The 17,574-nt window shown below is 37.9% G+C and overlaps 1 protein-coding gene across 4 annotated transcripts; it reads left to right on the top strand.

Annotated features, from left to right (window-relative positions):
• The first annotated feature begins 1,385 nt into the window (after positions 1-1,385).
• On the top strand, positions 1,386-17,350 carry LOC131952552 (uncharacterized). 4 transcript variants are annotated; one of them, XM_059315271.1, is made up of 7 exons: positions 1,386-1,511; positions 8,661-9,429; positions 10,199-10,276; positions 14,039-14,214; positions 14,338-14,479; positions 14,639-14,834; positions 14,950-17,350. In XM_059315271.1, exons 1-7 carry the CDS (start codon positions 1,473-1,475, stop codon positions 15,050-15,052), a joined length of 1,503 nt encoding a protein of 500 aa, XP_059171254.1. In that variant the 5' UTR covers positions 1,386-1,472; the 3' UTR covers positions 15,053-17,350. The 4 variants fall into 4 exon arrangements, with proteins under 4 accessions (XP_059171254.1, XP_059171256.1, XP_059171255.1 ...); XM_059315273.1 differs by lacking the exon at positions 1,386-1,511 and adding an exon at positions 3,080-3,181; XM_059315272.1 differs by lacking the exon at positions 1,386-1,511 and adding an exon at positions 7,299-7,408.
• Positions 17,351-17,574: the final 224 nt, after the last annotated feature.

Genomic DNA, 17,574 nt, shown 5'->3' with positions numbered 1-17,574 from the left:
TCTCAAAAAAACGCATGTGAATTTATAAAATACTAATAATATTCCGCACTATTATACACAGATTATTTTGGCTTCACTTGGTGCGCAATTCTTTTTTTTCTATGAGATTCAATTATATTTTACAAAATTTAAGTAATTAAAAATAATTAAAAATTATGTCTATATCCCGAGTTGCCATCCCCCGTAGTGTTATATAAGAATATTCGAGAAAGTTTATAAGAGAGATCAATCCCGGTTTATTTCTAACAGTGTCATCATCACATCCCCCCACATCCCCTCACACACTCATCATCACATCCGCTCACATCCCCACACATCCCCTCACACTCTCATCATCACATCCCCTCACATCCCCTCACATCCCCTCACACTCTCATCATCACATCCCCTCACACTCTCATCATCACATCCCCCCACATCCCCTCACATCCCCTCACACTCTCATCATCACATCTCCTCACATTCCCTCACATCCCCTCACATCCCACACTCTCATCATTACATCCCCACACATCCCCTCACACTCTCATCATCACATCCCCTCACATCCCCTCACATCCCCTCACATCCCCTCACATCCCCTCACACTCTCATCATCACATCCCCTCACACTCTCATCATCACATCCCCCCACATCCCCTCACATCCCCTCACACTCTCATCATCACATCCCCTCACACTCTCATCATCACATCCCCTCACATCCCCTCACATCCCCTCACACTCTAATCATCACATCCCCTCACATCCCCTCACATCCCCTCACATCCCCTCACATCCCCTCACACTCTCATCATCACATCCCCTCACATCCCCTCACACTCTCATCATCACATCCCCTCACATCCCCTCACATCCCCTCACACTCTCATCATCACATACCCTCACACTCTCATCATCACATCCCCTCACACTCTCATCATCACATCCCCTCACACTCTCATCATCACATCCCCTCACATCCCCTCACATCCCCTCACACTCTCATCATCACATCCCCTCACATTCCCTCACATCCCCTCACATCCCACACCACAACCAAAGACGCTCAGCTTGAGCAGGGTTCAGAGTTCAAGGTCAACTTTCTGTAGTCAGTCTCTAAGAGCTTTACAATTGTTACAATTTTTTCAAACAAGACAATAGGACGGATGTGCTTAAAATAGGGGGTCGGGGTGGAGGGGGGTAATTACTAACACGATCGTCTCAGGGGAAGAGATGTTTCAGTTTCGCAGAACAAAGCTTGGCTTATATGGTAAGACAAGATTTGATTTGCTCACAAATCCGAAGGACAGAGTAGACTGATGTAGGCTTAATCTGGACGATAATCTGGTGTAGTCTTAATCTGGATGATAATCTGCTGTTGTCTTCAAGTCTTTATTCCGTCTTTGTCCGGCTACAGCCACCCGCGACGTGTCCTGAGACGTCCATCGAACATTTTCAGTTAAAGGATTATTGATTTCAGTCAGAGTTCAATGAAATTAAAAGTTTGGGAGCAATATTTCGCGACCAAAGTAAGTTGGTGTCGTTGTGTTTGATCAGTTGGTACCATTTGTTGGTTGTTTGCATAGGTACCTTGCTATTTCACTCACACTCAAACGGACACTTTCTTTCAGGACTCTCTTCGATGCACGTTACATTTATTTCACGGTTTAATAGAATTAATGTCGCACTTAAGAAATCCTTTCGGCTGGGCATAGTGCTGACCACACTATCTCTTCATATGCCGAGGTCACAGAAACAAGTGAACTCTACTTCACTTGCCCTGTAGACCGTCAGGTTTGAAAAGGGAACTTAAGAAGTCCTTTATACATGTGTGTGTTTTGTTAAGTCAGTGCATGGGAATATACGGCTGTCCAATTGTCCGTAGAAAGACTACACCAATCACAAGCGAAGTAAAATCCTAGCAGCAAATGCGATGCTTGTTTGAGGTTGAAAGATCTTTCCTGATTTGTGGGTGCGATGATCTTTCCCCAGAGAAAGATCAAGATCCTGAGTGTCACAAGGGCTCGGCATGACTCCTAGTCCCGTGGCAGACGTAGAGTGTCTAATTAGTTCTCAGTTTGTAGTTGAATAATGACACTAATTGACGACACTAATTTATAGTATTTTTAATTGTCATCCACGTGTGTTCGTATCTTACAGCTGACCAAGTGTGTGTGCGTGTGTGTGTATGTTTGTTTGTATGTGTGTGTATGTGTGTGTGTTTGATATGATGTGCTTAAAGGGCCGCAACTGTACGTTTGACCGTCTACTAAAGCGTCTATGGGAGTGTGGGTTTGGATGAAAGAGATTTGACGAGGTTTAAATACGTTGCTTGTGTATGTGCATGATCGTGTGTTTTTAAACAGGTAAAAAAATCTCGGCGTGTTGGTGTATTACAGCTGAAGCAGTTTAAAACACGGATTATTGGGAGGGCAAATCCAATGTTTAAAAACACGGATTAGTGTGAGGGCAAATCCAATGTTTAAAAACACGGATTAGTGTGAGGGCAAATCCAATGTTTAAAAACACGGCTTAGTGTGACTGCAAATCCAATGTTTAAAAACACGGCTTAGTGTGAGGGCAAATCCAATGTTTAAAAACACGGTTAATTTGAGGGCAAATCCAATGTTTAAAAACACGGTTAATTTGAGGGCAAATCCAATGTTTAAAAACAAGGTTAATTGTGAGGGCAAATCCAATGTTTAAAAACACGGTTAATTTGAGGGCAAATCCAATGTTTAAAAACACGGCTTAGTGTGAGGGCAAATCCAATGTTTAAAAACACGGCTTATTGGGAGGGCAAATCCAATGTTTAAAAACAAGGTTAATTGTGAGGGCAAATCCAATGTTTAAAAACACGGCTTATTGGGAGGGCAAATCCAATGTTTAAAAACGCTGTTAATTTGAGGGCAAATCCAATGTTTAAAAACACGGTTAATTTGAGGGCAAATCCAATGTTTAAAAACACTGTTAGTTGTGAGGGCAAATCCAATAAGCAGTGGCTGTGCCTGATGTTTTGATGAAGTGCTGTATATCCGTGTCGCACTCTTCATGTCTGTTTACACTGGTCGTCTGTGTCACGTGGGCCAGCGAACACGCTATGGTCTGCATCTGTTAAGGATGTACACCGTTGTTTGTCGTCCAGTTGATTTCACGAGCCGACACGCCGATCAAATAGACCCTCCAGGGAACAACTTCTGTAAGTAGAGCGTTATTGTTATGGCATTGGTGCCTTCTTTAATACAAAAACTTTCTTAGATGCTCAATATTGTTGTGTGGAAAAGAAATTTATGAATTTTTATGGTAGCGCAATACAACAACGAAACTGGACGATATATTATTTAGATTTTATTGAATTGTAGTAAGGTTAATATCGAGTCCCGTTCACAGCCATATTTGTTGACTGGTAAAGTTGAGTGAATGAAAGACACACTAATAAACAGTTACCGCGGTGATTAGGGGCTTCATTATTTGATGTAGCCTGAAGTATACAGGTTTCCGTGGTGTGTTGTATGTGAGTAATGTGTACCGTTCAGGTTAATGTAAGCATGTTGTGCTACGTTTTTTAGTATAACATTTTGGTGTATGAGTGTATGCTGATCGTGTATGCTGCTAGTGCATGCTGTTAGTGTATGCTGCTAGTGTATGCTGTTAGTGTATGCTGCTCATCGACGACGAAGGTACACACGTTTGTCTACACTTCTCTGATAGTCGGACAAAAGTCTGTTATTTATGTCTGACTGACATAACCAAATCAGTTTACGTCTCTGTGTCTGCCAGTGCGGTGCCCTGTGTGTAGCTGACAGATGGCAGATGACTTGTATAAAGCTGACAGAGGGCAGATGACTCATATATAGCTGACAGAGGGCAGAAGACTAATTTAGGCAAATGCTTGACATTAAAATAGCGACTTTTTGGTGTCCTATGTAATTCACAAACGAGGTTTATAAAAAAAAAATATTTTTATAGTGTTACAAATCTTAATAGTAAAGTAAGTATAGATTCCTCTTTTATTGGGTAGATGTTTCTTGACCTCAGCACTATGTGACGTCTTACAGTCACCAGTACCGAGATCCGAACTCGCAACCTTCTGGTCAGCAATCAAACCGTTCGACCACGCCGCCCCCACATCTCTTAATAGTTTAACATGATTTATAGTACAAATATACATGTAAAGGGGATACTAGAATGGGCTATATTTCCTTTTAATATTTTTAATCGTTACATAGTTTAGCTTAGCAAAACTTTCACGTTTTAGGCAGTGCTTCACCTCTAAACAGCTCGACATGATTGAAGTAGAGATATAGGCTACATTTAAAGAGGGCACTAGACTGTGCTATCTGTAATAGTGCTACACTACTACTGAAATCAAAGGCGCCAGTAGGCACTTTGCTAGGACATCGCACTGTTAGGCTATTATACTGCTAGGCTAACATAATGCTAGGCTATCACATTGTCATATTGGGACCCCTATTCTCCTATGTTTGGCCGCCTATTTGCGACCCACATTGTGTCATTCATATTCACCATCCTCCGACCCCTATTGTCCCAAATTAGGCCATTATATTCCCATATTATAATTTCCCATATTAGGCCGCCATCTTGCGACCCATACTGTCCCATATTAGGCCGCCATCTTGCGACCCCTACTGTCCCATATTAGGCCGCCATCTTGCGACCCCTACTGTCCAATATTAGGCCGCCATCTTGCGACCCCTGTTGTCCCAAATTAGGCCATTATATTCCCATATTATAATTTCCCATATTAGGCCGCCATCTTGCGACCCCTACTGTCCCATATTAGGCCGCCATCTTGCGACCCCTACTGTCCCATATTAGGCCGCCATCTTGCGACCCCTACTGTCCCATATTAGGCCGCCATCTTGCGACCTCTGTTGTCCCAAATTAGGCCATTATATTCCCATATTATAATTTCCCATATTAGGCCGCCATCTTGCGACCCATACTGTCTCATATTAGGCCGCCATCTTGCGACCCCTACTGTCCCATATTAGGCCGCCATCTTGCGACCCCTGTTGTCCCATATTAGGCCGCCATCTTGCGACCCCTATTGTCCCATATTAGGCCGCCATCTTGCGACCCCTATTGTCCCATATTAGGCCGCCATCTTGCGACCACTATTGTCCCATATTAGACCGCCATCTTGCGACCCCTATTGTCCCATATTAGACCGCCATCTTGCGACCCCTATTGTCCCATATTAGGCCGCCATCTTGCGACCCCTATTGTCCCATATTAGGCCGCCATCTTGCGACCCCTATTGTCCCATATTAGGCCGCCATCTTGCGACCCCTATTGTCCCATATTAGACCGCCATCTTGCGACCCCTATTGTCCCATATTAGTCTGCCATCTTGCGACCCCTACTGTCCCATATTAGTCTGCCATCTTGCGACCCCTACTGTCCCATATTAGTCTGCCATCTTGCGACCCGTACTGTCCCATATTAGTCTGCTATCTTGCGACCCGTACTGTCCCATATTAGTCTGCCATCTTGCGACCCCTACTGTCCCATATTAGGCCGCCATATTCCGACCCCTACTGTCCCATATTAGGCCGCCATCTTGCGACCCCTACTGTCCCATATTAGGCCGCCATATTCCGACCCCTATTGTCCCATATTAGGCCGCCAGCTTGCGAAGTCCAAGGGTGAGCTAGACGTGCACACGAGAAAAGTCCTGACCGCTCGTCCGTGTGTCCTAGTGTCAATTGTAGGCTTACAGCTACATTCACGTCCCACAAGTTATCACATTGTTAGAAAGGTATTTTCTCAATCAGTTATCACATTGTTAGAAAGGTATTTTCTCAATCAGTTATCCCATTGTTAGAAAGGTATTTTCTCAATCAGTTATCCCATTGTTAGAAAGGTATTTTCTCAATCAGTTATCCCATTGTTAGAAAGGTATTTTCTCAATCAGTTATCACATTGTTAGAAAGGTATTTTCTCAATCAGTTATCACATTGTTAGAAAGGTATTTTCTCAATCAGTTATCACATTGTTAGAAAGGTATTTTCTCAATCAGTTATCACATTGTTAGAAAGGTATTTTCTCAATCAGTTATCACATTGTTAGAAAGGTATTTTCTCAATCAGTTCTAACATTGTTAGAAAGGTATTTTCTCAATCAGTTCTAACATTGTTAGAAGGGTATTTTCTCAATCAGGTATCACATTGTTAGAAAGATATTTTCTCAATCAGTTATCACATTGTTAGAAAGGTATTTTCTCAAAAAGACAACAAATAATAGGATTTGTATCTGTTGGTGCAATGTTAGAAAATATCTAATGATTGGTCAAAGCGCAGGTAATAATATAAAAATGTCGTACAAATTCGTGTCAAGTAATTTTTGGTCTGGTTTTTGACGGTGTTTAGACAACTTGTCGGTGTCCTGACCCGCTCAATATCAAGGATAATATTATTATACATTTTTTAAATGAATTTCCTCGAAAAATAAAACACTTCAACAACTAAGCGTGGTGCTAATTAACGAAGAGGTCAATCACTTGATAGTTGTTTGCTCCTCATGGTTTTGTGTTAATTTTTTCAAGCCCCTCCCCCTCTTTCCACCCCACCCCTCAACCTCTCTCATCCCACCCTCATCATTTTTGGTTGCAGTGCTTTTACAAGAGTATTGTGTAACTCTTTTATCGAGAAAATGTCGAAATGTTTAGCAACAAGTGTTTATATGAAAGACCCTGACAACCGTTGCTGTCTTCTCACTGCAAGTGTTGTGTCATGCACACATACAATACAATACGTTACTAGTATGTACAGAGACAAGTCCATTAAGCGTCCATGACTTGAATGGCTCGCTGTGACCTACGTATGGCGTACGGTGTTTAAGGAGCTGTGTGAAGCAACAGTTCCAGCAGTCAAAAAATATCGCGATCCCCCTGGCGACAGAGACGGTCATGTGCATCAAGTACCACACGGCTCTCTTGTACAACTGTTGACATGCCCCAACCACCCTACCCAACCACCCTGCCCAACCACCCTACTCTAGCACCCCCCCCCAACACCCTCCCCCAAATAACAAGCACCCACCCCGAAACCTCACACGTCTCAAAAACTCAAAGCCTCCACCACCTTCCCCCAAATTTATTTCTCTCCCCCCTCGTCGTGTTGGTATTCCCTAAACTAAAATTAAAATGGGATTTTGGTAGCTATTAATAGCCCTCCCCTGGCCCAATCCGGCGCGACTTTATTTTCACGCAATCGTGAATGCAGTAGGTTTTCCCATGCAGTGTTGTGGTGCTGATAAAAACTCTCGCCCACTGCAACAACTTTTTAGTTGAACATTATCGGCACATCTTCTAGCACTGACCCATGCCACCACGACCAAACGGACACATATTTTATTAGTCACCTGTGCATGGATTAATTAAACCACAACTTCATCAACAATGGTATGCAACCATCTTTTGTTTTTTTTTAAACTTAATTCTCATTAATTAATTTAACGCCGCATGATGTCATTGTTTTAACGCGCTCTGGACTTAGTCCACGTTTGCCTGCGCCAACAGCAATATGCGAGCCTCTTAAACTACGGATATAAACACTAGTCTAGTCTTATCTAGGACATGAGGTATCGTTAGATCTTGTACTCGAGTCCAACATTGCGTGTTAAAATTTAATTTACCATTTCTAAAATCTCATGTTCATTTTTTTTTCTTATATTTCACAACTTAATATCTTTATTTTTGTCGGCTACATTTCTCAGCACAGGTAAATTTATATTTTTCTTTTGTAAACGAAAGGATTGAAAAGAAAAATAAAGGGCGATTATCGCGTAGCACGGCGACAGCAACTGGCCTTAGCAAGTTAGGTAACTCGAGTTGATTCATTCACAAGCCTTGTATGCATTGCTGGGGACTGTCTCCCCGCTATGTGCTAGCACGGTGCGCCCCTCCGTGCGCAATATTATTCAATCTATGCCGTCCCGCATTCACTTGAAGATTACCGCAAACAGGATTGTGTTTGGCTTTCTGCTATTGTTATACCAAACAAATCGTAGGCTGGGCGATAGAAATTGTATGGTGTAGTCTGTGTGTTTGTCTCGCCGAATTCACGGAGCTGGTGCTAGTAATTATGTAAACCTTAGCATGACAATGAAGGGCTGCGTGTTGTTGTAGTAGTGTTCGTGTTTACAAATATTCGCACAGACAACAGTGTGGCCTCGGTACGTATTCTGGTGAGCCGCGTTGTTTGCTTTCGTTTTTTTATCGCGTTTGTTTACTACAAGTAATTTATTATTCGATGTGTTCAATAGATTTAAAGTATTTATCAGTACTGATAATACAATAAACAAAAACTATAAATAAATATGTTAATGTAATTTAATTCGTAAGTAATTTTTACATGTAAACAATATAACTTGTTTTATTTTAAAACTGTTTTAATAAAAGTATAATTATGAATCAGAAGTTGAATGTAACAAATTGTAATAGTTATATTTTATTCGTATTTTAATGATCCAATGCCTTGTATTAAAGAGCAGTTACACTAAACTCAAGCAGGGAGGACTGAGAAAAAAAAGCGATCAAGGGGAAGTAACCGTAGTAATTTAAAAAAAATAAAGTGGTTGTTTCCCTTGATATATTTTTTAACGAATTTTTTTAAACAACTTCCAATCAACATTGATTAACGTTTAATTTTCAGACTTCCATCCAACAAGCAGCGATTGCAGACTTAGATGCGACATTCTTCTCAGCCTCATTGCCGCAGCAGTCTTCCAGTAATTTCAGCAGACAAAGGACCTCGTCTCAGGAGAATCAATGCCTACAGCCGTCCTGCTTTCAGAGCGTAGATAGACTCAATCTACGCAACAGAGATTGTATGTTAAACGAAAACACAACACATTTCCTGGAATACAGGAACCACCCGAGGACATTATCGTCATCGTCGATATCATCACTGTCATCCTCGTCATCGTTCTCATCATCAGAAACATTACTCAGCCCTGCCTTGTGTTCACTAGACTCTGTCCCAGAAGTTGCGCCCCAGCAGTCCAACTTCAACTTCTCCTACATCCAAAACTGCACAACATTCCTGCACAGCCCTGAGCTCACAGCCGCAGTAGACTGTAACAACAACAACAACAGTGCTTACATCAACTGCGACAACATCTCTTCTGACCTTCGAGACCTCGACCCATATAACTTTCTGGAAAACAGCGACAGTCCCAGCCTCAACAACACCCCCCACAGTACCCACACCAACCCCCAAATGGAAGGACATTGCTACAACCTCCTGCCCCCAGTACAGACATTGCTTTACGTCAACAAGGGCAGCTACAATGACCCCCAGCTTTTCCCCTACAACTACCCAGAAGAGGAGGAGGACCTCAACACTGACAGCATCAGTGGCAGCAGCTACAGCAGCACAGAGGATGAGAGTGTTCAGTTCATAGAGCTCAATCCCTTAAATCGTAAGTCAATTCTTTTAGTGGCTATTCTTTACATGGCAATTCTTTACATGGCAATTCTTTACATGGCAATTCTTTACATAGTAAGTAGTAAAGTTCCCTTTTAAACCTGACGGTCTATGGGGCAAGTGAAGTAGAGTTCACTTGTTTCTATGTTCTCTGCATACAAAGGGATAGTGTGGTCAGCACTATGCCCAGCCTCCTTTGCTTTCCCTAACGTGAGTTAGGTACCCATCAGAGTTGGGTGGACTCAGGGACAGTCTACTGACTTGAACCCGGATTCAAACTCGAGATTTTCTGCTTAGCGGTCCAGCTCTCTACCATAATTCTCAGTCCCATAAATCTTTATGTCAAATGGTACTGGCGATGAGCTTAATTAAAAAAAAAATTAATATATTAAGTATTCATTTTTAATGACTGCTTAAATTGTTTATGAAGGGGAGGGTTTAAAATTAGAAGACTACACTCTAGGTATTTGTATTATGTTTCACACCAAGTGTATCAAAGAATTGTAAAAAGAAGAATATTCACCATTCTAGCTGTACTGTTATCATGGCAGATGAAGTAGAGTTTATCTCTCTCCACTGAGTACAGTCTACTCAAATTCTCACCTACAATAAGCACTGCACACAAAAGTTTCATTGCTCAGTCTCATGAAAACATTTAGAAGTGATAATCATGCCATTGTTTGAACAGTATGTCTAACATTACATTAGTTGTCCAGATAAAATGTTAGGTTAGCAGGTACAACAACATGTTTTCCTATCCCCAGACATAACAGATGACAGACCGTTTTATGACATAACAAGCATATACCCAGATGAATATCAAACCCCCAGCCCAGGATCAGGTATGTCAAACCATTTTAAACTTTCCTTTGTAGGTCTTCATTGCCTGAAGCTTGATGCTAACTTTTATTGTAGACTTATGTCTAAACACTAAACAGCTTTTAAACTTTTATGTGAAATGATGTCAAAATAGGAGCACTGGAGTTACAGGTTTTTAAATGTCACAGAAACATAAAAAAATCTTCTTCACCTGTCCCAAAACATTTGCTTTGAGTATCAAGAAAGCATAATATTAACTTTTGTGTCAGGAAACTATCATTCCACTGGCTGATCAACGATTTAATTATTGTCTAAATTAGTTCTATTGATTCAAAGCTATCCTCTTCTGCGTAAGTTACCCAGCAGACCTAATAGTTATGAGCTTTAAGTCCAAAAAGTCATAAACACAAACGTTGATTTAAGAAAATTTACATGCACAAAATTAAGGTTGTTAAATAAACAAAATTATAACACTTTATTCAATAATAAAAACTGATTACGGCAATATCTATCCATAAATTATATAGATCTAAAAGAATAAAAAGTTAACTTCTTTTTCTGATAACACATAAATTAGGATCAACTGTAAATTGCAATCAAATTGCCGCTGTTTATTAGTTTAAATCTCTTAATGACTACAAGTAATCAATCAGGATATTAAATAACTTTAAATTTAGAATATATCATATTAATTATAAACACCTAATGTATTAAAACCATAAATCAACAAACTTGAAAGACACAGATCATATAAAATATTGCTTTATAAAATATTAACTTATAAAGTATTGATTGTAAAATATTACCGATAGCTAGCAAAATAATAAGAATATTTAATTTAAGTGCTCCCCAAAAAAACCCTGCTTAAGAAGTTTTTAAAAATAATTATAGGCCTTACCAAGTAATAATTTGAGAACTATATTTAAAAAATATTTAATAATTGATTGAACATTCTTGAAATTACTATGTCTTGCTAATGTATATATAGTAGAGCCAGTTATATTTATTCAATAATATTGACCACCAGTAATCAGTTATTAAATTTATAATTTAAAAGCATTTAGCTTATTATTTGACTTTAAGAAATATTTATATCTAATATTTGGATTTAAAGTTATAGAGATACTATTGCTTATTCTAGATTTCTACATCTAAGTTAACTATTCAAAAATTCAGGCTCAAATGATTCTGGTCTATTTAAGTTATTTAGAATTTTCGTTAGGCTTGTTTGTTAGGACATTCATTTCTATATGCCAGCAGGGCCTATCATTCTATGTAAAAATGAATGATGTCCAAACAGAGAAACAATTTCTAATTTCTAGCAAGTAGGATGAGTTGCATATAGATCTAGTTATAGATCTTCTATATCGACGGAAATAAAATTGAGTATCGATTTTAATTTTGCCTTGGCTGTTTAAAAGTTTGAACTTTCTAAATTATTATGTTCGGTAATTTTCGGGTATGTGTGTGTTTATTTGTAATACATATATTTTAGAGTAGTCTCCCCTACAATCTTTTTCATCAACACACTCGTCATCTCCTGTTATGTATAAGTCGAATAATGTATGACAGGCTACAACATGTGTTCATGTTGTCCAGAGCCCTTAGATTTAAGAATCGAAAGTAAAAAAATACAATCGGACTCTTTGAATCAAAATAGTTACTTCAGAGGTAAAATACAATTTCATTTTACGTAGTTTAGCTGACACAATTATTCACCCGTACCGAAGCAGGAAGTGTGTCGCCCTGTTAAAAAGTTAAGCGTAGCAGTACTGTACTATTAATAAAGGGAGTGGCCGACATATGTGGATGACCTTTATTATGTAATTGAAATAAACATATTTTAGTAACATCAGTTACCAGGTCTCTAGACTCTACAGCCACCAGCATTTGATCCTTCTCTTAACTTTTTTTTTAATTTAAAAAAAAAAACAATTTGTAGGCCTAGATAGATTTCTCTAGGCCTACTTTTAAATTTTAAAGACCCTTAGGTAGGCTGTTTGATGAGAATTACAGAATGATTTTTTTATTAAAAATGTATCAATAATAGCTAGAACACTAGTAAACTAAGCTAATTTAGCATATTTTAACTTTCTGTGCAAAGTCCTTATTACTGAAAAAAATTCCAAAGTCAGGTCAGCCTGTGGCACCCTCCACTGAACGTGACAGAAGGAAAAAAAAACTTCACCCGTGACCTTCATTAAAACAGAATTTGCTTTTGTTTTATTTTTATTTTTGGTAAACATGTGCTTAATCTTACCCAATAAGTGATAAAAATTTGAAAATTAATTTTAATTACTGTTGTAAAGTGAGATAAACAGCTTAATAAACACATGCTTTCTTGAGGGGGTGTGGCCCGGGTGTGGCACATCGCAATTATAACTTTATATTTCTGTGTTTTATGACTATATTTGTTCACAATTAGCATGCTATGTTTTTTAAATTGATAAAAGGTAAGTATACCAAGTTACAAAATCCGCAATCTAACTAATAATTCATACTTTCAATTTAAAAAATAATAAAAACGATCATCAACGAAGAAAGCGTAAACATTCTATTTTTAGGTATGACATAAAAAACAGTCATAAATCTAGCCAAATGATTGGATTCTTGCGCGGCACACATTTTCCCGCGCCTCGTTTTCACCAAACAAGAATATAATAAAATGGCATTATTACTTACACCCTCAAAAGCATTGTTTCCACCCTAATTATATTAAACAATTCTATTTTTATTTGATAGTAAAGATGATATACAAATTGTATATTACAATAAAGTTATTGTAGAACGCACCTGCTTTTAGTTTATTCGACTTGAAACGCAAGCTAGGTCAGCGTGACTTTCTCTCGACTGCCTCGTTAAATACAAATAAAGAAATTAGGTCAAGCTGCCATTATTAAAATGTTAATTATTCGCCCCGTAAATACATGGGCAGTTTCGAGTGAAAATCTATCCGATTACGATACAATCCTTAGTTTTAACTATCATGTACTTCATGAGAAAGAAATGATTCGATATTTTATATGGCCGCCCAAAACACGGGTGCTTCAAAACCGCGAGAACGAGATTTCACGAATCGAAAAACCTACCCTTAGGCCTAAAAGTAAGCCTAATATTTATTTTTATTAGGCCTAACTGTATTACTTGTAGATCTAGTGATTCTAGACAGTGGTTAGTAGGACTATTGACTGAGAATTTAGTAATATTAGGCTACACATTTTGTTTCTAGGCAATAAAGTAAGCCTATCCTATTTAAAATCTTTGGCCTTAGGGCCTAACTCTGTTTAAAGTTTAAACTTTTTCAGTTAGGCCTAGGACTAATTTTTTGTTTTATTGTAGGTCTGCTATCGATTCATATTAATGATATTACTGTCAGAGGTTGTAGCCTAAGTTACTCAACTAAGCTATTTAAATAAAATTGGCCTAAACCTAGGCCTATAATTTAGCCTAAATTTTAAGTTGGCCTATGTTTTTGTTATTATTCAAGTCAATTCAGAATTCCAACAAAATTTCTTACTCTACAAATCAGTCACAGGAACATTTAGCCTATTCCCTAAAGTTAGGTTTACGTTATTAATAGGCCTCAGATTATCACTCATAAAATCATGGCAGGGGTTGTGATTAGTTTTATGGTTCTAGCTCAATTTGATAACATAAAGTTAAAAGCATTTCTTAAAATGTTTTCTGAATTGACTGCTTAACTTTGCTACTATTTTTATTTGCCAGATTTAAACACAGAATCAGCTCAAAATAAATATTTAAAAAATGATTTTTATTTTCTCCAGATGGATATGAAAGTACAGTTGAAACAGCACACCATGAAATTTGTTTTAGACAGACGCTAGAAAGCTGCAAACAGCCTCAGTGGGATACAAGCTTTGATGGATCTCCATGTTCAGACGAGGGCTTTGATGAGCCTGCACTTCCAGAAGACCACTTGCCGGACTTCAGACAACTTCAGGTTTGTTATGTGCCAATTAGCTATGTGCTAATTTAATTCAGTTTATTGAAATATACGGTAAATAACACTTTAGGCTGTCTAGTTCAGTTTGTTTAAACTTTTGTTGTTTTTTTTCTGTTATAGCCTCTTTCAGAACCCCCTGTGAGAAACCCAGGTAGTCACGTTTCTATGTCCAGCTTTAAGAAAAAGGAAAGACAAATTTCCAGAGATTCTCCGTCGACCATCGAAAAAGAGAGACGTAAGCCTGGCAGGAAACCTGGCCAAGGTAAGATTTTATCTTCAATAAAACAGAGTGGTCTGACCCTGAAACTTCCTTCATTTGTTTAGGTGTTCATTTAGGTGGTAGGTTACTTCTTTACCATAAGCGTCTTGTAAATTTGTATTTCTTGTGGGTAGTTCTGATACTGAAATTCCTTGTTTGCAGTTTCAAATGTGCTTCATCTGTGGGAGTTCATGAGAGACCTCCTGAGGAGTCCACACAGCCATGGAATTATTGAATGGGTCTCCAAGCCAGAGGGAGTTTTCCGTGTGGTCAACTCCACTGAGGTTGCTCGCTTGTGGGGAGAGAAGAAGAAAAACAAGAAGAAGATGACATATGAAAAATTAAGCAGATCACTCAGGTACTTTTTGTCTTAATTATTTATTTATCAGTTATTCATTAATTAGTGTACAGTTAGAACAGTTTTTAAATTTCTCACTAAATGCTGATATTTTAATGTTTTTTTTTCTCTCCAGGTATTCACGGTTAGAGGGTTATTTCTCTGAACTCCCTAAAGATAAAAACTACCCTAAAAAACTTTGTTTCAAGTTTGGCCCCAAATCCAACAACTGGCACTAGTGGATGTGATGCCCTCCCTCATGGAAACAAGAACCATGTGTGGTGGTCACCCACCTCAGAATGTAGATCTGTACAAAACTTGCCTTCACTCAAGTATCAAGATGTTTCACTTCTCATTTCATCAGGAAGTGTTTGAAGTGTCATGGGTCTGTTGTCTGTACAACTGCTCTGTTGACCTTCAGCCAATACAACTTGTTTTGGTTTAAACAGAACTGTTTTCTACGCACTTTTGTTACATGAAAATCAAATCTAATCTTAAGAAAGATAAATTATTCATGTTACATCGAACAGGCTGCTGTTGTACAGTTGTCGTGTATATTTACAAATCTCTAATTGCCTCAAAGTTTAAACTAGAATCAAGTGTTCCACTGTTCATTTGTAAATGTCATTGATCCTGAATTTTATTTCAAATGCCTTGCATGTTAAGATTTTTATGTTTTTCACATGGGTACGTGTGAGAGATGTGGTACATACACCATTACGCTTGTGATGTAAAATTGGCCTTGTAATTCTGGTTTATTGTAGCTGCTCTGTTCTGCAGCTGTAGTTAGCCACACTTATGTATGTGCTTGGCTGTAAAGATTTATTGTACAAGTTTAATTGTGTAGCTTAGAGTGCTTACTTTTAGATGCACTGGTTCAACTTACGTTCAATGTCAAATGTTTTTAATTGTAATTGAGCCTCTTATTATGTTAATTTGACATCTTTTGCTACTTAATTTTCATTTAGAATCTGATGCAAGATATTTAGGGTAACATTATTTTTAAACCTGTAAATCTTAAACTTTAGAGTTTTTAATCCGAATTTAGAAAAAGTTAATTTTGAAGTAATCAAATGTAAATAGTCTTTTAGGCCTTCTTATTAAGTTTAATTTCTTTTTTATCATATACATTTCTTTCAAGATAATAATTATCATAATTAATTAGATTCTAATTTATATTTCCTTTTATCTAAAACTTTATTTTACAATTGAATCGTGTATTGTTTTGTCTAAATGAAGTGATACCACTTATTTTAAAAAAAATTCCTAGTGGAGACATACTTGACTTTTGTGATAAAAGATTTTTACTCTGGTAGCATCAGTTCTATTTTGAGAGATATTTTTACGTACTAGAAAAAAAAATTCCTTACTTCTGTGATTACATCACCTTCTTGGTGTTACACTCTGTTTATGTGTAGATGTTCTTTTACACTCTGTTTATGATGTGTAGCTGTGAGAGATGTACGAATAGCACATAATGATTATACGCTACACGCTAATGATAAGCTTTTTGTTTTCCCTTGTATTTAATGCTCAGCCAAAATTCTGGATTTTGTCTTGTTGAGTCCCCCATGGCTAAAAAATGTTTTCATATCTCAGCATAATACAACTTACATTATTTGTACAGGTACATTTTTTATTTATCATTGTATATAGAAGAAATAAGACCTAAACCACCTATTTCCGCAAGTCTGTGTTTGCTTGACTGAGACAAGATTTCTGTGGATTTGGAGTGAGCTACATCTTGTTTGAAAGCTTAGCTTTGTTATTTAAGCCAAATGTATTTTTAAATCTCTTTTTATCACCAGCTGAGGCTTGTATTATCTCTTGACAAATTTCTATGCAAAGCGTGTGATCGTCATGGGCACACATTGAAACTTGTTTTTACGAAAAACATTCCAATCCACTATTCTTTCACTCAGCCAACATATTTCAACTTTACATCTGTATTTTTTTATTTGCTTGATACTTCCATCTCTGAACCTTTAGAAATCTGTGTAGAGTTTTTTTGAAAAACTAAACCTGAGAAATTTCTGGAAGTTTCTTTGTGGTTTTGTTGCTTCACTTTCATGCTATACTGCTGTACCACACTTGTATAGTTCTCTCTATAACATGCTCTACTTGACATTTAGATGCCAGGATAGTACTTGTCATTGACATTTAAGTAACAGTAATTGACATGTTGATGACATTTTAGTAAAGATAGTTGACATGTTGATGACATTTTAGTATAGATAGTTATGTTGACGACATTTAAGTATAGATAGTTGACATGTTGACGACATTTAAGTAAAGATAGTTGACATGTTAATGACATTTAAGTATAGATAGTTGACATGTTAATGACATTTAAGTTAAGATAGCTGACATGTTGATGACATCAAAGATATTTGACCAGACGATCACCTGACTCTGTCCTCTGCCCACCTCCATGTAGAGATGACTGTACATAACGCTTGCCCTTTCACCTATCTCTCTCTACTGATTTCATGAAAGAAAGAAATTTACAAGCAGCAATAAACACTTTATAAAAATATTGCCTGTATTAATTTTTAAATATTGTCAATGTATGTTGTGATTGACTAGCTTATTACACATTGATTTGAATCATTGTTTGGGGGGGGGGGGGGGGTGGGGTCGATTGAAGGACCAACTAATCTGAAGCAACTAGGAAAGCTGGGGTCAGTGTATCTCGAGAGACTAGGTAATCAACTGTGGCCAGGTGCTAATTTAAAATCTCATGTCTGACGACTGTGTCGAC

Source organism: Physella acuta, unplaced genomic scaffold (assembly GCF_028476545.2).
Source record: "Physella acuta isolate Inbredline_101_S28 unplaced genomic scaffold, ASM2847654v3 ptg000876l, whole genome shotgun sequence".
NCBI lineage: Eukaryota > Metazoa > Mollusca > Gastropoda > Physidae > Physella > Physella acuta.
This window is presented reverse-complemented; position numbering and strand designations above follow the sequence as displayed.